At 42.3% G+C, this 24,196-nt stretch overlaps 1 protein-coding gene across 12 annotated transcripts in view; it reads left to right on the top strand.

The window, feature by feature from the left end:
* The window catches only part of MTMR1 (myotubularin related protein 1), a 449,026-nt gene that overhangs the window by 261,997 nt on the left and 162,833 nt on the right, over positions 1-24,196 (top strand). For all 12 annotated transcript variants that reach the window (XM_086918594.1, XM_086918596.1, XM_086918593.1 and 9 more), the window contains 2 exons: positions 6,767-6,955; positions 19,402-19,587. In XM_086918594.1, coding sequence (XP_086774720.1) covers positions 6,767-6,955; positions 19,402-19,587 — 375 coding nt within the window. The remainder of the gene's footprint in view (positions 1-6,766; positions 6,956-19,401; positions 19,588-24,196) is intronic.

Raw genomic sequence — 24,196 nt, 5'->3', positions numbered from 1 at the left:
TATTCTCATTCACTTGCAACGGTGTTTGATCCTTTAAGTTTTTATTTAGAGCATAGTACTTTTTCAGTTTTAGTTTCCGAGTACTTTTGAAAATGTCAAGTCTAGTGTTTACATAATTGGAATTTCTTGTGGGGCAATATATGAAACCCAGGCTCAGGATTTCTTTTTCTTCATTACTGAGTTCCACATCAGACAGATTTACAATGGTTTTGTTTAGTCCTGGGGCAGCACTTATTTCCCCTTTCTCCACCCGCCTCTCTTTTTGCGTGTTGTTCCTGTTTGGTTTGGCTTTCCGCGCTGTCCCCATTTCCAGTTTTTGCTTGGCCATAATTTGCTCTTTGTGTCCGGGGGCGGAGGGTTTGCCTTCTGTCCTCGCAAAAAAGGGCTAGTTCCTCATCCAGGGTGCGTTTGGGTATTGCTTCCCGGGCTTGCCCTTCGCGATCTGAGTCACTATCAGGAATTGAACGAGATTGTATCTGTTCTCGCCCCTTTGGGTTTGGAAATCGCCGTTTTGGTGGTATTTTTATTAATTCTCATTGCCTCATATTTTTTAGAAAATGTAAATATTTGGCCCATTTCGTAGTCTGTTTTGTCGCGGAAAAATTTGTATGTTTTACGCTTTTTTGTCTTCCTCCTTTTTAAGACTTGCCATCATTTCCTGACGTAGTTTTTGTTTTTCTTCCTCTTGATTAATTGTTTAAATTTCTTCATTGATTTTTTCAATCTCTTCCAACAATACAGTTCTATTGATATCTGCGTACTTAATCAGGATTTGCATTAGACATTTGGAGGAATCAAGATTACATTCGGCCCATTCACTCATCAATAAAGGATTGGGCGCCTCGTAGGTTGGTGCAAGGAGGATACGAAGTCCACGAGGGACTCTTTCCACATCCAGAAACATTCTTAGGGAGCGTGATTCCCACCATTTGCTTTGTTCAGCACAACTCTTTTTCTCTAGTAGTTTAAATTTGTCTTTCAATGTGGTGTTTGTTTCTTTGTTTTTGGTATTAACGTTGTTATCCTTATCTGGTTCTACTCTGGCCTCTTTAAACATTCGTAATGCTGCTTTCTCGCGTTCTTTCACGGTGTCAGACGACATTGTTGCACTGCAATTATTTGTTTCACTTATTTGCCTCAAAGCTCCGATCCGCTGCAATCGGCTCTCGGAAATTCTTCGGCTTGCACACCTCTCACCCCTTGTTAAATCCGCTGTTATGCACGTACCTTGGCAGTCAACAGGATTAACTGGTTCCTCCGAATCAGTCGCATCCCGGTCCGTTTCAGGCTCCGTGTTCACTTCACGGTAATAGAGGGTTCCACAATGCTGCTCCTTCCGCTGTGTGCGTGTGTTTGTGTGTATGTGTATGTGTATGTGTGGGTGTGTGTGTGTGTGTGTATGTGTATGTGTGTGTGTGTGTGTGGTTGTGTGTGTGGGTGTGTGTGGTTGTGTGTGGTTGTGTGTGTGTGTGTGTGTGTGTGTGTGTGTGTGTGGGTGTGTGTGTGTGTGTGTATATATAATATCTCAACAACCTTTTTTTTGAACTTCGAAAAAGGTACTCCGGACACTCCAGGATTCTTAATTCAGTTTATTTGCAACAGCAAGTCACAAACCTTGTGACTTGCTGTTGCAAATAAACTGAATTAAGCATCCTGGAGTGTCCTGAGTACCTTTTTCGAAGTTCAAAAAAGGTTGTTGCAGTATACAAAAAAACGCCGGTTTTTGAGAAGGACCGCCGCAAAACTAAGCCCTGAACTACCGGCATTTCTTGGTGGATATTGAAAGTTCTAACACCCCTCCCCCAAACCATCAACCCAGTTTTTGCAGCGACAGTGCATTCTGGGTAGTGCAGTTCCAAGGACTCATTGGGAACCAGCACAGGTGTGCCTACAGCAATAGAGGGAGGAGTCTTGGTTGCAAGCACGTATTGGACGGCAGGCGGGGTCTAGAAGTGAAAGACTTTTGAAGTTGTGAGGCGCTGACGAAGGCTCACCCGCCGAAATGCATCCGCCGCCACTGACATCTGATGAATAAAGCGAGCTGTCTCCCTGAACCTGCCTCTGGCATCTGACTTCTTGCGAAGGAAATTGTTTGCCATATATTCTGCGTCTGCGGGAAGATGCAGTACAGTTGGCCCTGCTACTTCAAGAGCCCAAGCTAATTCTGGCATCCTGCTGCGTGCAGCATCTACATGATCGAGGTATCGATATAGCGGAAGGCCACCAGGACCCTCAGGCGGACGTGGGCAGATGGAGATAATTGATCTCAACAGGACGAGTTGCCTCGCATTTGGCAGTCCCTCCCCATTCACCTACCTGAGGCAATCGGTTGTAGCAGTACGAGGTGGCAAAGAGGAACATCCGTGGACTTCATTCGGATGGATGGTTCCTTTCACTACCCGCCGACAGCTTGCACGAATTGAAAGTTCTAACACCCCTCCCCCAAACCATCAACCCAGTTTTTGCCGCGACAGTGCATTCTGGGTAGTGCAGTTCCAAGGACTCAGTGGGAACCAGCACAGGCGTGCCTACAGCAATAGAGGGATGAGTCTTGGTTTCAAGCACGTATTGGACGGCAGGCGGGGTCTAGAAGTGAAAGACTTTTGCAGTTGTGAGGCGCTGACGAAGGCTTACCCGCCGAAATGCATCCGCCGCCACTGACATCTGATGAATAAAGCGAGCTGTCTCCCTGAACCTGCCTCTGGCCTCTGATTTCTTGCGAAGGAAATTGTTTACCATATATATATATATATATATATATATATATATATATATATATATATATATATATATATATATATATTATATATATATATATATATAATATATATATTTATATGTTTGTTCGTAGAGGAAGTTTCACTAAGAGACTTATCAGTTATATAACTTATATATGCATATAATACAGAGGCACTTTGTAGTTGAGGTCAGATTTCCCATTGAAAAGCCATATTTGTGTTTTCTTAGTAACTTTGTTGCCCTTTGATAAATCTGCACAAAATGTTCCCCAAAAAAGGTACATCCACTTTAGATTCTTCATTGCAACTCTTTTGCAGATCTGTCAAGCGGGGCCTGAAAATGGTAGGGGTGTTTAAAGTGACATTTTCCATTTTAACGCCCCCAGCGAAAACCTTTTCCATTTTAACAACCTCAGGATGTTTTGCTCCTCAATGCAGAACAAAATGGCTGAACGGAATTGGCATGTAAATAGAACTTTACTTAGAGAAGTGCCTTTGCTTGGTTTTCTCTAAATCCGTTAAGTAGTTTTTGAGAAACTGATATCTGAAACATCAATTTGCGGACCCTCTGTGGATTAAATCCAATTTTTTTTAAAAATACACACCATTGGACTTGAGAGCTTTTTCTCTCATCACCATTACAGATTGGCAAATCTGCTGCTCATCAATTTGATAGTGGTCACAGAAAACTTTCTGTTGCTGTCGCCATTACCCATAATAGTGCGTGAGCACTGTATTTGGGAAAAGAAAACAAGGTCATAAGAGATCAGAGTGAACTTTCTCTGACCCCCACTTCCATGTGATTGGGCCCCCAAAAGGACCCCCAATGCCCAATTTTTTTTTTATTGTGCCATTTGTGCACAATTTGGAAATTTGGGACCAGGAATGATCCAGGATTTACAAATCCAGCATAAAAAGGAATCATTGGGAAATCTCGTAGGTCCCACCTTTGGCTCAAATTGGCTTTGCCAATTCCTTTTGTAGGTACAATACTGCATGGACAAAAGAACATAAAAAAAAATAAAAGCAAAAAAAAAAAACTTATGATGAGGCAGCCCCAGCGGCCACTTACTTCTGTACGCATGCACATGTGTGATGATGTATACGCATGCATGCATCATTACGCATGAGCGCATACAAAATGTCAGTGCCATTTTTCATATTTACAGATTCAAGATGGATTAGTAAATAAAAACAGAGGAAAGAAAAAGAAGCAGCGCAAGAGTGCAGTAGAACAGCACATGAGGGAGAGCAACATGAGGACAGAGGTAAAACCATATGAGCGAGAAAGCAACACACAGCATAGAGAAGGAATGGAGTTTGGTAGGGCAGTAGTAACACGATAGAGAAAGCAAAAGGGTCTGGGGGATATTCGGTGGGGGGGGAAGCATAAGAAGGAGAGAACCGGAAAGCAAATGCTCTCTCATGGAGCACTTAAGCAAAAAGAAAAAAGTAGTTCCCTAAACGTGATCAGTGGAAAGATAGAAGCCATCCAGTCTTAGAGATGGTCAAAATGGAGGAGCTGCTAAGTTATTTTTTGAGTATTTATACAGCAATCTATTACCCGTGAGGGTATCCTGGCACTCCGCAAGGAAACCGCTTGCCTCGCCAATGGCAAGGTGAGGTGGGCTGTTTGAACAGCCAGCCTTCATCTTCTTGCGCAACTCAAGAACAGAGGAGGCTTGAATGTGAAGAGGGAGGTTGTTCGTGTGTGTGTAGGTCTCTGGAGTGGGTGGTTGAAAGAGATGCTGTTCAGGTATACAGGAATATGTTGTTTAGTTTCTTAAAGGTGTGAGATACAAGTTCGAACTGTGCACGTTTCTGTAATGGGAGCCAGTGGAGCTCCATGAGCTGTAGTTTGATCTGTGTTCTTGGATGTTGAAGGAGAGTTTGGCTGTTGAGTTCTTGATAGGTGGTAGTCTTCTGTTGAGTTGTTTGCTGATCCCAGCATATAGGGTGTTCCAGCTGGAAGGCGTGTGTGATGGTCTTAAGGTTCTTGTTAGGGAGTCATTTGAAGGTTGTCCTCCGCATTTTCAGGGTATGGATGCTGTCATGGCATTTATTTGTGCATTCATATCCAGATTGCAATCTATGAAGCAGTTGCGGCCAACACAGAAAAAATACCAGATGGGTGGGTGAAGGGGGAGCGGAGGGGAAAGGGGGCCAGCGGGAAGCGCGCGGGTTAATATGGGGAAAAAAATAAAAACACTTTTCTGGAGCTGGCCACACTGCGCTCCTCGGCTGCAGTTCCTGATCAGTATCATGACTTGCATCCAATCTCTGCGCTGCTGTCAAGCGTGAGAGCAGCCTGGGGATTGGCCTGAGCGGGCTGAAAAGATACTCGCTCAGGAACAAGTGCTGTTTCTCCAACACATCTGTACAATGTAGCCGGGTTTGGAGAAACCTAGGTGCACATGCACATGCCAGTTTGTCCATCCTGAGATGGCCGTCCAAACTGACATGCACACTTACAAGTGCTCATACTAAAACCCCGCTCCTCCCTGCACATGCTGGCTCAGAGCCAGTAGATAAAGAATAAAGCAATAGTAAGATATTGTTTTATTTTTCAGCTGCTGGCTCTGAGCCAGTGGGGTGATGCTCCTCTGCCATTGCGGAGGAGCTGCTGCTGCTATAATGGTCCTGAGGTTCTCTGAGTGGTTGGACACCAGCTGGAGTCCGATGGTGAGGTGTTCTTGACAAAGATCTCCTCTTTCGCCTTGCCAGTGTTGAGCTTAAAGGCAGTTGGACTTCATCCAGTTGGCGACTTCGGTCATGCAGTTGGTGAACTTCTTACTTGTATTGGAGGTCTTGTCTAAAAGGGAGATTATGAGTTTGCGCCCTTATGAAAAGTACAGTGTCAGACTGAGTGCTTGTGTTGAATCTGTTAAGAAGGATCAGAATAATCGGAGAGCGACTCCAGGGATGCCTATCTCATGGAGGTGTTGGATGAGAATGGGGTGGGGTACTGTGTCAACTGTTGCTAAAATGTCCACGAGGACGAGGGCTGCTGTGTCTCTTCTGTCCAGGATCATGTGGCAGTCGTCTTTGGTAGTGACGAGCACTGTTTCTGTGCTATGGTTGGGCATGAAGCCAGACTGCATGGCATCGACTAGTTGGTAGTTGCTGAGGTGGTCAGTGAGGTGTTGGTTGATGATTTTCTCTAGAACATTGGCCTGGTAAGGTAGGAGGGAGATTGTGAGTACTATAAATATTTTTAATTGTGGCATTTTCAGCATCTTAATTATTATATATTATATGTATTATGTTTTTAAGTGTTTTTATTTCATGCTTTTTTTACAGTTTAAATTATTGTTGGCTTTTATGGCAATTGCCAAAATAAAGCATATTTTTGCCTAACGTATGTCTCCGTCCTGGATGCACTGAAAAATATTGTTGGGGTGGATAAATTAGTACTTTTCCAGGAGACAGTGTGGCAAAAACACCTTCACATTTAGCAGGAAAATAGGATATGTATCTTTGGGATGATTGCATGTGCCGAAATGCATTTAGATCACATTTAGACATATGTAAGATTCCAGAGGGTGGTAAAATCACACGTAAATGTCAGGCATTATTATTCATACTTCACCAATTCTATGAATGTTTTGGTTTTCTTTATCCGGAGTGGAGGTCTTGACAGAGGAAAGCAGAGGCAGAAACCTTTTCACTCTCGGGCTGATCTCCAGCTGCCCTCCGTGTAGATCTCAAGCGTACTCTACTTAACCGATCTTAAATCACTCCTTACCTGTTTGCAAATGAATGGGCACATGCATGACACAGATAATCTAAGTGACATCATGGATACCCGTTTAACACATTCACATAATAATAACCCAGTGTATGAAAACAGGAAGCGTGCAAATATATTTGTGTTCTCCTGTTTTAAAGTGACAGATCTGTGAAAGGTATAAGAACAGGTTATAAGAATATTGGGTTAGCTGAAAACACTGCATGACATTATTTAATATTGAGTTGTTTGCTCTTTCTAACTAAACCGATCCAAGTGTGTGTCCTCATCCATTCTTTAGGTGCTGTCTTGGATTCATCCTGAAAGTCAGGCAACAATCACCCGCTGCAGTCAGCCCTTAGTGGGTCCGAATGACAAGCGCTGCAAAGAGGACGAAAAGTACCTGCAGACAATCATGGATGCCAATGCCCAGTCACACAAGCTCATCATCTTCGACGCCAGGCAGAACAGTGTTGCTGACACAAACAAGGTAACGCTGTGGATGAGGCCGAGAATGACAACCAGAATGTTCACACAGACCATTTTGCCTCAGTAGGTCTATTGTCTTAAAGGGGACAGGTCACAGCTGTATGTTTGAATCACTATAAACTAACTAAACTGCGATTTGTACGTTTAAATCACTATAACCTTGACTGCGATTTGTATGTTTGAATCGCTATAAACTAACTAAACTGAGATCTGTATGTTTGAATTGCTATAAACTAAACTGTGATTTGTGCGTTTGAATAGCTATAAACTAACTAAACTGCAATGTGTACGTTTGAATCACTATAGACTAACTAAATTGTGATTTGTAAGTTTGAATCACTATAAACTAAACTGCAATTTGTACGTTTGAATCAATATAAACCAACTAAATTGTGATTTTTACATTTGAATCACTATAAACTAACTAAACTGCAATTTGTACGTTAGAATCACTATAAACCAACTAAACTGCAATGGACTCTACAACTACCTCTAGAAGCCTCAGGACCCTTGGACTACCAAACGTTTTTTTTGCTGAGGATTGTTCTAATATGTTCTAAAATGTTAACTATCTTGAAACAATGTTGTAAAGCGCTCCAATACCCATGGGTCTGGTCAGCGCTATATAAAACTCCATAAATAAAAATAATGAATCGCTATAAACTAACTAAACTGCGATTTGAACGTTTGAGTCACTGTAAACTAACTTAAACTCATTTGTATGTTTGAATTGCTATAAACTAAACTGTGATTTGTACGTTTGAATCACTACAAAATAACTAAACTGTGATTTGTACGTAATCACTATAATCTAACTAAACTGCAATTTGTATGTTTGAATCACTATAAACCAACTAAACTGCAATGTGTATGTTTGAATCCCTATAAACCAACTAAACTGTGATTTGTACGTTTGAATCACTATAAACTAACTAAACTGCGATCATATGTTTTGACCTAATACCGGTTGCATCAAACACCTGCAGTATTCTATTAAACAACTGAATGGTACAAATTGGAATATTTTAATCACTTCCACTACTGGAGGATTGACACACTCTCTCTTTCTAACCACAACTTCTACACAAAAATACCCCAAGTCAAGGAATATCTCTATAATTTTGAATCTACAGTCTCATCTATTGCAGATGTGCATTTTAATCTCTTGGGTTTGATACTTTGTCAATTAGTCTTAATTGGTGTTTGATTGTGTTGGATTGGTTTATTCATAGTACTTGTCACATATACTCACAGCGTAATCTTAGTTTTTAATCATGTATTGAATGATCGTCACCCCACAGTTCGCTTTAATAGCTGACGCCGGTATTGTACTGTAGACCTTTCAATCCGTGTGGCTGAATCTTCTCGGGTTCCACGTCAGCAGATGGCTTTTATCAGATGCTTTCTAGACATGGGAGTGAGAGGTGCCCTACAGAGCAGATGGATGCCTAACAATAAAGAGGCCTGCTTGATCCTTTACCATAGTATCATGAGTTCAGTTGTACAGGTAAACTGGAAATGGAGGCTGCTCCTCTACAGACAGTCTGAAATCGGTTGTTATTCATAGATCTGACCGAGAGAGATTTCCACCTCACTCAAGTGTGGCTGAAGTGCCTCTATGGGGCTCCTGTTAATTTAAACAAAATAAATCTTTATGCTTATTGGTAGTATGTTAAGTTGAATAGGTACGCAGTAACTCCAGAATCATACATGCTCAGTCAATAATTTGTATAGGTCTTCCACCGGATTATCGAAGGAAAAGATTGTGCAGGGCCTAACTATCAAGAACAAAAATATTGTTTAAGTAAGAACTTATAGAAAAGTATAGGTTTACTACTCAACTTCACAGATATGTTGCTTAATGATACATATCTCTTCAAGTATGTAGATGAAGAGTTAGGAATAGTAAATCTGTGCATATCCATGTGCACGTACCTTCACAATATTTTGGTTCTCGATAATTAAGCCTCAATATTTCGGGCCCACAATATTTTTCCCCCAATATTTGACATCCAGTAGCTTAAATATGCCTGTTATACCTTTTTTGCTGTCCTCTAGTTTAGTCCATGTACCTAGAAAGATGTTAGTGCTTGGGTCACATGACCCTTCAGCTATCTACTCCAGTCAAAGATACACTTTAGTGTTCCTGTCTTACTTCCCAGTGATGTATATGAGACGAGGACAAAACCCTGTATGCCCAAGAACCAAACCTGGCTACCAAGTAAGAACTAACATAACAGTTCAGTGGGTCTCTTTTGATGCCTGCCTATGCACTCACCCGGGCCTTCTTTAATCAAATGGGGGTTTCTCGGACCCCCCTCAGCCCCAGGGACAGCAACCTCCCTGTGGGTTTTGGCAAATTAAAGCTGTTTGCTATGGCTTGGCTGCAGCTCTACCACTCCCGCCAATCCATAGCAAACACTGCTCTTCTTTCAGCAAGCGCGAGCATTAAAAATGCTCTTGCTTGCTGAAAGCAGACCAGAATTGCTATTAGACCGAGGGAGCTGCATGTCCAGCAGCTCTCTTTGTCCAAAGGATGCGGGAATCCGGCAGGGACCACTGGGTAACCCTGGGCAAAGTACTATGCTACGCTCGCGTAGTTTGCGAAGTTTGTTCTACTTTGCACTAGGCGAATTGCACCTAGCACAGTGCAAACACGCGTAGCCTAGCAGTCATTTTTTGCTTGCTCGCGGTCCTCAACGTCAAGTTGGCGAGCGAGCAAAATGACACCCCGGCGAGACTTTTTGCTGATCGTGAGCGTGGAAAATAATCCTCCCAGTGAGATTCTCAACGCGGGGAGGTAAGGTTTCTCATTGCGAGTGGTCGCGTATGCTCGCGACCGCTCGCGATAAGAGGCTACCAGTCGGCGTTGAGAAAGCTGCTGCTCGAGTAGAAATCTACTTGGGGGTCAGAAAACAACTGCTTGCACTGTGCAAGATGCGGATTGCACAGTGCGGACAAGCATCCGGCACTGTGCAATCAGTGCGAACAGCATTTTGCACAGTGCACTACGCAGTTCGCGTAGTAGCGCTACTACGCAAACTACACCCAGGGTTACCGCTGGGGCCTTCAGGCTCCCCCTGCTGTCCCCATCTGTGACAAGTGGGTGCCCTGGGTGGGACCAGGTCCCCCACAACAGAGGTCGGGCCCCTCTCCCATTATTTTTATTGAGCAGTAGCTCAGAGACATTTGTCCAACCAAATTAAAATGAGGTATCCGTCCTACTAAGGAAAACAGTTGGAAAAAACGATATTCAACATGCTGGATATAATAGAAAATCAAGAAGATCAGCAAAATCTGGAGGACGTTGAAAGACCTTGGTCAAATAATGGGAATGAAGGGCACTAAACCCAGTTCTATTAAGGAACTCTGCAAGGTTACTGAAACGGGACGGCAGGCAAATTAATAAGAAATTGTGGAGAATAAAATTCTTAACCATGCAATTGCGAAATAACATGGTAAGAAACCACATACGAATCGAACAACATTCCCAAAGTCAACTCTTAGAATGTTAAAGCAGTTTAGAAATAAGCTTCTGACTGGCAATGAACGACAATTGTGATCTAAGCATGCAAAGTACTAGACTAACCATTGTTCTGGTTGATTCAGCAAGTTATCATATCACATACTAGCAACAGTTGATTTGTACATTTTGTAAATATATGTAATATATTGTGATGGGATAAAGTGCACTACAATACCCGCAATACCGCATAGGCCAATGTGATATGGAACAATAGTGCTATGGAACAAAGACTCACTTAATGTTACAAAGGCCCTGTGAGGCTGAAACGCGTTAACGAAGGGTTACATGTGTGTTTGATAAATCTGGATTCTGGAGTGCAGCGTCTTTGAAAGAAATATATATATATATATATATCTATATCTATATCTATATCCCGCCCCGGGGCAGAAGGGGGCTGGGGGCAGCATCACAGCAGGAGTGGCTCAGCAGAGTGGCCATTTGGTTGGTCTTGGCCGCTTCTGCCCACGCTTTGTTTTCCCCGCCTTCCCGACTTTGAAGAAAATGCTTTTTGAGCACTCAGTGTTTATGGCCCCCGCCCGTCGTTGGTCCTGGCCGCTTCTGCCCACGCTTTGTTTCCCCCTACGTCCCGACTTTGAGGAAAAGGCTTTTTGAGCACTCAGTGTTCATTGTCCCCGCCCGTCCCTCGGTGCGCACCCGCGTATGCTTCTCTTACCTCTTCCTCCGCTCCTCCCCGCGCTGCTTATTTTACCGCCCCACTGCTCCTCCGCTTCTCCGCTTCTCGCCGCTCCGCAGCTCCTCCCCACGCTCATGTCCACCGCTGTTCCTCAGGCTCCTGTACGCCGCTCCTCCCTGCGCTGCTGATGTCAGCACGCACGTCGAGGCCGGCCGGCGCTACTTCCAAGGGACTACTTTTTTTTAATCGTAAATTTTTTAAATAAGGTATATACATTTTATTTGTATATAGCCTGTGTCCTTCTGCTTGTCCTGACGTTTTCAAACATGTATTGGGTGTTTGGATTGGTGGTGTAGTTTTCAAGTTTACCTGGCTCAAAGGTCACAGTTCTCTCTTTATAATAGTAGTATATCTCCCTCCTTCCCTCCCCTCCCTCACCCCCCCTCTCACTCCCCCTCAGCTCCCCTTGTTAGATCATGGCTGGCTTCAGCAGTGAAATCTCCTCACAAGCACATTTTCACCCATTTGCTTTCACACATATCCTCTGTGACTCTCTTAAGTCCATGATCTCAAGAACAGTGTTTCTCACATCTACCTTCTGAAATTGAAAGTGATATTTCTAGGCCTACATGTGTCCTTATCCACATATATTTTAAACATACTAATGTTTACATTAATAAGCAAGGGGCTGAAGGGACGAGTGTTCTTGTTTATCTGAGCTATGCCTTGACCAATTTTGTGTGAATATTCCATCATAAAGGAACTTAGACTGCAAACCTAATACGAGAAAGTGTGTAATATTCTAATAGCTACAGTTTTAATATATACCTATAATCAGTAATGGCCTAAATTCACACCAACTTTTTTTATGAAGTCCATACAATTTATGCCAATTTCAAACATGAACATCTTCACCTTCATGCCTAATTTCCATCCCATGATCTTTGGACAAATGAGGCCACCAAAGCGGCCTCAGCTGACCTAAAATAGAAATTGTTAAATGGTTGAGTGGAGTATTCCTAGAGACTTCCATCCCCACCCCAAAGCAGAAGGATCTTCTCTACTAATCACATATTCATATGGTAAGAATGTTCACAGGAATTGATGTATGCTCACAGATGGTTTAGTGAAGAGCATGTGAAGGAATGTTTAGGCTCAGTTCTAATGTCTAATCACAGCTGCTGCCACTACATACCTTGATTTCTTCTATATTCACACCAGTGAGTTATACACAACCCAAGGCTATCCTGCCATCTAGATACCTTCAGAAACAAGATGACTCATTCATCTAAAACATAGCAAGAACAAAGTCAAGTTAAAGGTCAGCAATTAAAATTCAATTTAAAAGGCAGTTAGAGAAAAAAATAGCATACCTTAAGTGACACAGTACAACCAATTTAAATCTGAAAAAGTATTTTAAGAAATGTAGTCAAAGGACAGTTTCTTTATGTTGCTTCTCCATATCATGTAAGTTTTATTTTGGCTTGTGCTAAATCTATATTTTAGCCTCTTCAATTGTGTGGAAGTAGCTTTTGCGTCCAAGTACTAAATGCATTGCAACCCAGACATGAGCTATGTACTGCTCTGTTTTGCTTAAAATGTTGTGAATTGTTCTCTTTTCATTGCTCAGTTGTCAAAGAGGCATTACATAGGGAGTTGCTAATTAACTTTCACCATCCCAACTGCATATTTTTAACAGTCAAGTCTATAGACACCATGACCTGGGCACGGACTGACAATCCGCTTCCAATCTGTTACTTTTAAATTAGCTGTAGTATGTTGTCTATACACATGTATTAGCAGTGAAAAAAAGCTGAGCTCCCACACCGCCCATACAGAGATTTCCACTACAAAAGGTTACAGTTTTGCAAGTTGTTGCTTGTAGCCAAGTGATAAGAACAAGTCGTAGCTCTCAAGATCTACTTACTTTTGACATTTAGAACTCACAAATTGAGCTTTTAGTACTGCAAATCGTGAAAATCTCCCACAAAACAAACTTAGTAAAGCAAACTGAGTACCTTTAAGAGCTTTACTAGTTATTTTTTTCTTGGGCCCCCATGCCACTTGAAATCCTTTGTAGGTTGTTCTACATAAGCATTCCATATGTTCCACATTCTCCCCAGCTGCGCCCCGGTCTACTCATATCCAAATATCAACCAATTTTACAGTAATAGTACAAATGAGGAACCACCACTTCTTGTGTTGAAGAATAGTGTTCTTATATCTCATTGGGCCAACGTTACTGCTATACTGTATTCACTCCTCCTCCAACAATTTTCCTTCTAGAGCACACACAAATGCTTATCTATCCGAATTGTGCCATCAAGTAGTGTAGGCCAGGGGTCTCCAACCTTTTCTGTAATGAGAGCTAATTCTGCTCAAGGAAAGTCCTGCCGAGCTACTAGCATATTTTCTCACTGTAAAATGCTAATGATGGGTATTAACATTACACTATGACCATCCTAAGAACGATTTATAAGTAGTAACTACCCAAACATTCCAGATGACGTTCTCAGCCAAATGCTAGGAAAACGTTTATTAATATTAAATGTGTGTAATCAAGTAAAATTCAAATCATCACATGCAGTGTGCCACAAAGGGTACTACCACAGCAGTAAGTCTTCCCAACGCAAATTGAGTTATCATTCAGCTAACAACTTTAGATGTGTTTTAGAATTGTAATATTTTGTCTTCATTAGCATATTAGTTTTTAAAAATACACATTTTTCTATCAAAACTACTTTCCACTTTAAGCAATCAAACTCAATTTTCCAAAAGAAAAACCTTTTCAGAAAAGCATAATTTTTTTTCTTTAAAAATCAGTTTTCATTGTTAGAAAATACACAGTCCCTAAACATCAGCTTTTCGTTTTCATTGAGTAAAAATGCCTCTGATGGACAAATTCTGCTTCAAATACCCAGCAACTGGAATCACAGGCCATGCTTGCGCATCATAACACTATTAATGTATCTGTTATGCCAATATTGCCCACCATTAAACAGGGGCTACCACTGTGCCACAGCTGAATGCCGAACAGATATCCGTTATGGACATTATTATGGGAGAAGTGGTTGCCACTCTGTCAGGAATGTCTAAAAGCAAGCCAGTCATGCTCTTACTATGTCAGTGATGGCAGCAAGTATGTAATTACAAGACATGTATGCCCAAAATAGTCATGGATGAAAATATTATGGCAATGGCACAATTATACCATGAACGGGCACAATACTCATGATGGGGACCAGCATACATATTTGGCAGCCCTTGACACTAGGAGTAGTTTTAAGGAACCAACACTATTTATTAGGGAAGGACACAATGTCACACACCCACACAAAAATGAATGTGATGCTTCTAATTTTCTCTGCCCTAGATGTATACTCTCTTCCCTTAGCTCTTTGGTTAATCATGCTCCCAACTAACACATTTTCACTCTAGTCTAGTTCTTGTAGTCACACACCTGGTCACTGCTGCCACTATTTTTTGATGCCACACACGGTGTGACTGATAGAGCAGGGCATATAACATGGCCAATCTCATTCTTAGGTAGATTTAAAGTGGATAAAGGTGGTTCATGTGGCAGACACATAGGCAAACACCGTAGCCTCCACCTGCTTCAACACCGTCCGCATACTTCACAAAACCTTTAAATGGATCCCCCCGAATCCAAGAAGACCGTCACCCATGCACTCGTCACCAGCAGGCTGGACTACCGGAATACCCTTTATTCCGCAATCAACAAATCTCTGCTCCACAAACTCCAATCTAGACCATCCAGAATGCCGCAGCCAGACTCGTCCTCAACATCTCACGACCACATCACTCAGCACCTACGAGACCTCCGCTGGCTCCCCTTTGAAAAAAGAGTGACCTTTAAGCTGCTCACATACCGGACCCCACTACCTCAACAAAAAAATCTCTCTCTACGCATCCAAGTGAAACCTCTGCTCTGCTGACCAGGCCTTGGACGAAATCACTCGCACCCAGAGCCAGAACATAAGTCAGATCCTTCTCCTACATCGCGGCCAATACCTGGAACGAACTCCCCCTCAACATCAGACGAAGCCCCACACTGAAAGCATTCAGGAAGAGCCTCAAGACCTGGCTTTTCGAATGACCGGAGCTGCCCAAACCCTGCCCCCTCCCCCCAGCAATTTGAGACCCTCACGGATGAGTAGTGCACTCTACAAATCCATGATTGATTGATTGATAGGCCAACAGAGTGTGTGTTTGAGTGTTATCAAGAGGTACTGCCATTGGTTTGGCTGTCTGTACCTCTTACGGGTAACGAAACGAGCAGTGCTACCTTCTTTAATATACACAAAATCCCTGAGATCGGATTGGTTTGGATTCACCTCTGAGAGCTACTTTGAGGGTGCTGGTGAGCTACCAGTAGCTCCCGAGCTACTGGTTGGAGACGCCTGGTGTAGGCTATAATGACCTGCATGTCTAAAAGACATTTTGAATTGATCAGTCAGTTTACTGCCACAATCTTGACATCTTTGATGATATCTAACCACTTCTTTTTCTTTCCCATTCATTCCTACTACTTTCTAATTTTCTGATCTTGCACCGTCCCTATGGCCTGCAGCAGATGTATTGCCTCTTCTGAATCCCAAAATATATGTAGCTCACTCCCTCACCCTAAAGTAATGATAGGAAAATGTGGAATATCACAATAAATACATATTTGCTCCCTACCAGGACTCAAGAGAATACAAATGCTCCAGACTCACAGTGGCTATGAACAAACCAAATATGAATGTTTTGAAAAATCTCTTGATTGGAAATAAGCGTTCCACTGTGAAATTCCAGAAGGTTCTTGGGATGCCTACATTCTGGCATTCCAGAATTGTGTATAAGTGTTAGTTAGATTAATGCAAATAAAGCAAGATTTCTCATGGACTGAACCTTCCTGAAAAAATGCCAAGAAATGCCTTTCTTACTTTCAGAAGGTGGGAGCATGTGAGAGGATTTTAGACTGATCTGTACGGACACATTCATTATTTGGAGTAAAACTAATACATTGTGGGATGAAAATTAGGATCATTCGAGCACAATCCATATCAAGCCAGAGGCAGTTAATGCAACTTTGAGGCGGGTTAACTGAGTAGATGAAATTGTGTAGTTGCATGGAGAATGCCTTAGATTTTGGTTTTTTTTAGTATTCAACCTTATTCAAGCTTTTCAAATTATTTGGCTTTGACTTTTAATAGATAAAATACTTTGGTGCTCCGGGTATGTAATATGTTGCACATGTGCATATATGGTGAAACATATGTCAATATAATAACGTAATACAGACTTAACTGGTGACATTTCCTTGAGCGCTTACATTCTGTATTCATCACTAGATCACTAACCCAGAAGTTATGAAAAAGTGATCTCAAGAGATCACGGCATTCAGATCCCTGTTGTCTTGTTCCACTAAAATGAAAGTGCTAAAATCGCGGATCTACAGACTCCTCCTCAGCTCTACACTGATGGTCGTAAACACTGAAGTTGAATTCTCAGAATGAGATCATGTATTTCCTACAATTTGCCCCTTCTGCAGCCCAAAGATTTTATGTTTTTTTTCTTTTCAAAAGAAGCTAATTGTAAATATGATTAGGCTGAACATGGATGGCTAATTCGGCCTTTGCGTACCCCTTAGAAAGTATATAAAATAATTGATACTAGTTTATCAGCCGCTTTAGTGAGTTGAAAATAAAACAGTGCTTTTTAGTTCCAGACTGGGCATTGCATGTGCTGCTCTGCGAGTCATGCTGTATTCGAGTATAGACTCGAAGCCTCACCCACTGTCCGCCACTTTTTGTCATTGGCTTGCATCATTGTCCTTCGCAAATGCTGGCTTCTGATTCATTATTAGGCTTGTTAGTCCCTCCTAAGTACCGCCTTGTCTTCATTTGTAACCTCCCATGAGGACTGGCCCTTTTACTTCTGTTGTTACACAGTATGTCTTATTTAGTCTGTAAGCACTATTTTCTTTAATGAGTTTCTCCTACTGCAGGCACAACATTCCTTCCTGCAGAATTCAGCGTGCCATGCACGCTTTTCCTTTCCAAGGAGCTCAGCTTCTTTGAAATGAAATAGGTCTTGCATTTACAAGAGTTTGAGCTATTGGCATTGTAAATGACATTGTCTTTTATTTATGTGTTAATTATCAAAACGGATAAATAAAAGGCATTGTCATTTTAATGCCAATAGCTTATACTCTAGCAAATGCAAGACCTATTGCATTGCAGATGCCTGTTACAGGGGGACACTGGTTACTCTGATCTAAGATGCTTAGCTTTGCCAATTGATACACCAGGTGTTTTGCGGCTTCCTAAAAACCGGATCAACAGTTCTTGGCTCTGCTTTTGTAAACTGTTTCGGAGGTAAGAATGCAAACTTGTTACATCTTTTTGCTTTCGTGGTCGGTTTTAAAGTCCTTGTGACTTTACTAGAGAACTTTAACTTGGAATTCCCTATTTTATTGTAGTTTTGATTTGTTTTTTTGTGATATTACCCTCCCAGTACCTTCAATCCTTCTAAAAGGGCCCATACCTCTGCAGAAATAAATGAATTAAAGACCTGCATACTGCTTGCATAGTGTGATCTGCAACTCCCTGTTACTGAAAGTTGTCTTAGATGTCCGAGTATGCCAAGGAGGGATCGGAATTATAAGGACGAAAAGGAAAGCTAAAATATTCTAGAAAATGATAGCAAGGATGAAGCTATGCCAGAGTTCTACTGGTCAGAAATACCTAGGCGAGGTACATTTCAGACACCTTCTACAAAGGGTCATCGGAAAAGCTGCTGCATTTGTCAACATTGCTGTACCTGATACACCTTGTCAATGTCAATATATTGAATATTTTAGCTTTTTGCAGTCAAAACTACTGTGCAAAAACAAATTTTGAGGGGTAGGATTACATAAAACATACCCTACAGTGTTCACTACATAATTTAGCTCGGATGTATGAACTCGGTCTTCACATTTTAACTTCACAATTAAGCTCGGAGATCACCCACCTGCGCCTACATAAGCACCAGTGCTCCTGTTCCTTTCAGCTTGCATTGCAAATGTTAGGTGCCTCATTCATGAGGGCAGTTCATCTTCTGGAGGTGTCAACTCCCTTACCACTGGCTGCCATTTACTCATATGATCTCCTAACGTATTACCAGGGCACATCAGTTTCATATGACTCTTTTCTGCTGCTGACCATTAAGCTATGTCGTTCAACGAGGCTGCCATCGTTAGTGCTGTGTTGGTCATCCAACCCAGCCTTCTTTTTGCCTCTGTGGCCATCTAATTTATAGCCATGCTTCTTGTTGTCTCTGTGGACATCCAATTTATAGCCAGCCTTATTTTTGTTACTAACAGCACAATCTGAAATATGTATCTTGTGCTTGGAAAACAACAAACGCAGAAAACCAGCCTTTAGAGACAACTGCAGTGTCAACTTTGTACGATGTGTAAACATTGTTTCTAATTCCATCCAACACCGTTCTACCATTGGGCAGGACATCCTACATGTTTGTTGGTGTTCATCTTATTCAGTGTTCGTGGTGCAATGTAATTGGAATCTGGTGATGCTTTACGCTTTCTTTACTGACTCCAGTGCCTTGGACCAATTTTTATTATTTAAATGTTCTCCACAATCATTATCCCATTTATTGTTCACTGGCAAATCACTTTATGTCATTTATATGGTATGAAAATCTGCTTGTTTGAAGTAGTGTTCCTGCCATGTAAAGAAACATGCTGTATTTTGCCCAGAGAAAAGCTTGTTAGAAATAGTTTGTGCAGGAATGTTAGATATACAAATGTTACTTGTTATTCAAAACCATTGTGTTGCGCGTAGCCCTCTCCCCTTCCCATTTAGTGTTTATCTTTTAGTTCTTTGAGAAGAGTTGCTCATGTAGTAGTGGAGGTAGTATTTTAAGCTTTTCAAAAGTGTGGTGTTTTGATGTGTGAACGCGATACAGACAACCAGGAGTTTAGACTTCACTCATATTTAAATTTGGAGAAAGCTAGGCGAGGTATGGAAAATGCTAAATCATGTCTGTATAGAAGTGGGTAAGTTTACAAATCAAAATTAATTCCTTTAAAAGCGACAAATGTCTCAGTCATGCCTGCTTTTAAGGCACATTGTCAGATAAATTGTGTATCTGAAGGAATGGTGCAGAGCATAAGTATAAACAATGCAAAATCAGGGAAATTTTTACTGATTCGCTGACCATTGCTGCTGCTTGCTCTGGGGTTGTATGATGTGTAGTAACCCATCTTTTTCAATGCCAGGCGAAAGGTGGAGGTTACGAGAGTGAAAGTGCCTATCCGAATGCTGAGCTTATCTTTTTGGAAATACACAACATTCATGTGATGAGAGAATCATTGCGGAAACTAAAAGAAGTAGTGTATCCAACGATTGATGAGGCACGCTGGTTATCAAACGTGGATGCTACACATTGGCTGGAATACATAAAGGTAAGGAGCTAAATAATTTAAGACAAAAAGTGCATTTTAGTGATATTTTTCCCTTTTTCAAGTCTATGGTTGTGGTATGGTATTTGTAATTCTTCCGTCCATTGATGTATAAAATTAGTTTGAATGAGTTAGGACATGAATGTGCCTACTGCCCTGCATGCCACACTGTGAGTATCTGGTATCCCAGTTTTTGTTTTTTTATTTTGGCCCAAGACTCATGCTCACTTATTGATGTGTGGAGGGCCGGGACACAAATATTGTATCTGATAGAGACTTCTAGCTGCAGATTCCTTACTTTTGAATTTCCCAGGTGTCAGGCTGAATCCGGAAACTTTTGCTGAGCAATATCTCTTGCGCCCGACATTGGGTGGCTCCATTCGGCGCCATGTGACGTCATCTGCATCGGTTTTGACGTTGTGGTGCCTATAAAGGCACCACCCAGGCGCGGACGTCAGTACTTTTCGTTTTTTCCAAGTCAGAAGTGCAGAGCCACGAAGTAACTGACGTAGTTGTGTGCAGAATTAGGACCCTGAAAAGGGGAAACCACTGTAGTCTACAGTATAGTCCACAAAGCGGGCAGGCATGGGTGGGGCTGGAAGGAATCTGCATCTAGATGAAGTCTTTTCCAGATAATGTATTACCGAAAGTAAGGAACCTGTTCATCTGATAGACTTCTAGCTCCAGATTCCTTACCTTTGAATTCAATACCCAAGCCATACCATCCCGCCGGTGGGTTGCGGACTTGCATCCTTGACTAAGAAGTCTTGCAGGACAGAACGGGCAAAATGCCCATCAAAGCAGTAATGTTTCACAAAGGTGTGCAAAGAAGCCCACATCGCTGCCTGACAGATGTCTTGGACTGGGCCCCCCGAGCCAAGGCCGTAGTCGTAGCCGTTCCCCTAGTGGCCTGGACTCTGTATCCCTTAGGGGGCTGCTTCTTTGCCAAGGCACAACAGATTTTGATGCAGAGACGACCCAGCGAGAGATGGTCCTTTTCTGCACTGCCCTTCCCTTCTTTGCTCCCTCGTACCCCACAAACAGTTGGTCATCCACCCGGAACTCTTTTGTGCGGTCAAGGTAGAACGACAATGCTCCTGCGGGTCCAGCTGGTGGAGACGCTTCTCTTTCTTAGAGGGATGCGGAGGAACAAAGAAGGTGGGCAGAGTGATGTACTGTACCAGATGGAATGGGTTCACTACCTTTGGCAAAAAGGAAGCCTTGGTGCCAAACATCACCTTATCCGGAAAGGACATAAGGTCAGGTGGCGAGCATGATAACGCCTACAACTCACTCACCCTCTGGGCTGATGTAATCACCACTAGGTAGGCTGTTTTGATGGTCAACAGCCGGAGGGGACAGTTGTGCAAAGGCTCAAAGGGAGCAAACATAAGATAGGTAAGGACCAAATTAAGGTCCCGCTGCTGCATAATAAAGTGCGTGGGAGAAAATAAGTAAAACCAAAGGGGATGATGGACTGAGTGTTGAACATTGCAAGCACTCAACCCCGGTCAACTGATCTGGGTTTAATCCATCATCATTCTTTAGCTTACTCCACCACCCCAGTTCAGACATGGCCATATGCAAATCAGTCTGACCCTGTGCCTCATGGCAACAGTCCAGCCCGAACTGCCAAGCTATGTCTTTCCTGGACCGGAAATAAGTGAGCCAGCCCTTTTAGAAATCTATTTACAATAGGAGATATGAAGAGAGAGGGCTGATCTGGCAGCTGCAAAAAAGCAGACCGAGCAGAAAGACAGTGCTTAATTTGTGCCTGTGGGGATTGCAGGTATACCCATGATGGGCAGCAACCCGGTATAAAAAACAGATAAAAATTGGTGCAGTATAGTGAAAACTAACCATTGCCCTTAATTAAATTGCCATAAGTTCCATTTAGCAATGAAACATGTTGGCCCCTTAATAACTCCGTACCTAGTAGGCAGCAGTGTGTCCTGGTTATAAAGTGAGCAGACCCACAGCACAGAATAAAATAACACAGCCAGTAGTTGTCTACCTCGTTTTTAGATTTGGAATAGCGGTATTCAAGTCCAGATCCCGCTAGTCCTTACAGGGTTGGTACTGCCGAATGCCAGGATAAGTTATCTGGTGCACTGGCAAGACGCTATACCACACTGAGCACTTCTTTTCCTTTTCTTATTTCACTACAACTTTTTGTTATGGAGTGGCAGTCGCTGATGATGAGAACCTGAGGATGCAAGTGAGAACCAATCTACAAACTTCCATGGTGTTACTCCCGTGAGGCACTGCCAGTTTCCACCACTTTTTTTCATCACTTTCTCCTTTTCTATTAAAGTTTGGTCATTTACACTAGAGGCTGGTATAGACCATGGGAGACAGAGTCCACAGACACATCTTTTTTAAAGAATAGCAGGTGATCAAGGATTCCCTAGAATAGACGTCATCAGTATAGCCGCTGTTCAAGTCACACAAAGTTGGGTGACCATAGACTTGTGGAGGGATCGCCGAACACTTCATTCACTTCAAGATCAGATCTTTTTTGTGTCCTAATAAAGGGAAATACATTCACCAGATTTTTATGTATAAGACGTTGTAAATAGTTCTCTGTCTGTACATGCGTAAAACCCATGTACGTGACATCTTGTGTTTGGGAGCTGTGCATCTTGACTTGACTGAAGACCGGTTGTCCTCTTCGCATTCGCAACGGATATAAACTCCTAAAGGGTACAGGCATTTTTGTGGAAGGCTATTGCATTTTTAGCGCCAGCAGGCATTTGACCTGCTTGTTCCAGCAGTTGTTTGGTTACTTACCACGTTACCAGTAATTTAATTTGGACTTTCTGACTGCTCATGCTGCCTTTTTTGTCATTTCTCTGTTTTATCCAGCTCTTCCACAAACCCGACCGGTTCCACAACCCTGGAGCAGTCCTTGGGGGCAGGGGACAGCAGCTGTTACTGTTTATAGCCGTTTTACCCACTTTTCGTGACATCTACTGCTCCAAACAGCAGCAGATGAGGTCCAGGCCTACTTGACTGCAAAATAAGTGCTTTTTGGCATCATCTATGCATTCAAAGTATAATTAAATCGCAAACCTTTCTGGAATGGGTATATATAGGAGCCTGCGTGGCAGGGCCTTGCCCTTAACTTAACCTCTATTGTTCTAATAATCGTTACAACATTAAAAATTTCCAATTTTTCTGTGCTTTTCACTTTCATCATCTCTTTTGGAAGAATCCAGATATATTGGTATTTATAATACTTGTTTAACTTCTCCATGGTGTGCCATATGTTGGTATGCACCAGTTGTAAGTTTATTTCTGTCATCAAGCCTCGTTGTGCATGCAGGTGGTTCGGTACTGAGGCATTCCCTTAGCTCAATCACAAAATGGTGCTGTGCACAATTTTATCTAATATAACCCACTTTAACTCTGTGATGCAGATCACACTTAAACATTTCTGCTCCTACTTCTGCCTCCTATGTTTTAAACTTAAAGTGGACACCCAACGTAGGCTGCATTATGTAATTTCATCGCCTAGTAGAGGTTGGGACACATTTTATTTTAAGTGCCAAACAGACTTGGTATGACTATAAATGAAGTGTGAACCGAGGCCCGTCAGCAATCATGCGTCTGTGTGCGAGTGGACGTGCAATGCGTGCCCGGGCCAGGACCTTGCTGGAAGGGCAGGGCCTTGCCCTTGGTAGGAATGGCTTTCTCAATTAAGACTGCCCAGTTCATCTCAATTTTTTTTAAAGGAACCTCTTCAACTTTTATGAATGTGCAGTTGTTATGGACACTACCCAAGCCTCTTTCACCTGGAACATCAGTTGGGTTCTATTGATAGCTTTCGACAAACTCAGTATGAAAGCTACCTCTCGTGGTGTCAATGCTCTGATTCACTTTGGTCAGCCAGTAGCATTTGACACTGTAGATAATGTCTACCAAACCACATAAAAACAAGCCCCTCACTCCTTCAGTTTAGGAAAAAACTGAAAACATGGTTATTTAATCAGTAAATCAAGCTTCTGAGTCAACTGATCAGGTAGAGACATTATCGCATATTAGCGCCGAGACGCCCACAGGTAATTGTACGCGCTCTATAAATGTCATCAAATAAATAAATAAATAAATAAAAATTCTCTTGGTTCTTCCCCCTTCCAAGTAGGTCGCCGATAATGCACATCAGTGTCAATATACTCTTCTCCACAATGAAGGTAGGTAACTAGATTTCTGATGGATACTTCTGCCTGTGGATTCTTCACCTTTTGAATACCTCCTGCACCAGCATTCCACTGGAAATTCTTTCCTAGCTCTCCCACGTCGACGAGGACGTCACAATAGACAGGCTCAGCTTGAGTCACTGTATGATGTCATCGGAGCCACAAAAGGACAGTGTCGGCGTGCTGACGTCCGTTCCTTTTTTTCCGCCCCATCGATGCTTAAGGGTTTTTCTAGGGGCTCTCCATTTTCAACTAAGAAAACTTTGTATCTCTTGTTTGTTTGTTCCTGATGGCTACTTCTAGGAAGACAGGTTTTAAACCCTGCAGAGAGTGTGGCGGGCATATGTCAATCACTGACCCGCACAATGACTGCCTTTGGTGTTTATCTTCGGACAATGACGTCGAAGAGTGCA

This window comes from Lissotriton vulgaris, chromosome 4_1, assembly GCF_964263255.1.
Source record: "Lissotriton vulgaris chromosome 4_1, aLisVul1.2, whole genome shotgun sequence".
NCBI classification, from domain to species: Eukaryota; Metazoa; Chordata; class Amphibia; order Caudata; family Salamandridae; genus Lissotriton; species Lissotriton vulgaris.
This window is presented reverse-complemented; position numbering and strand designations above follow the sequence as displayed.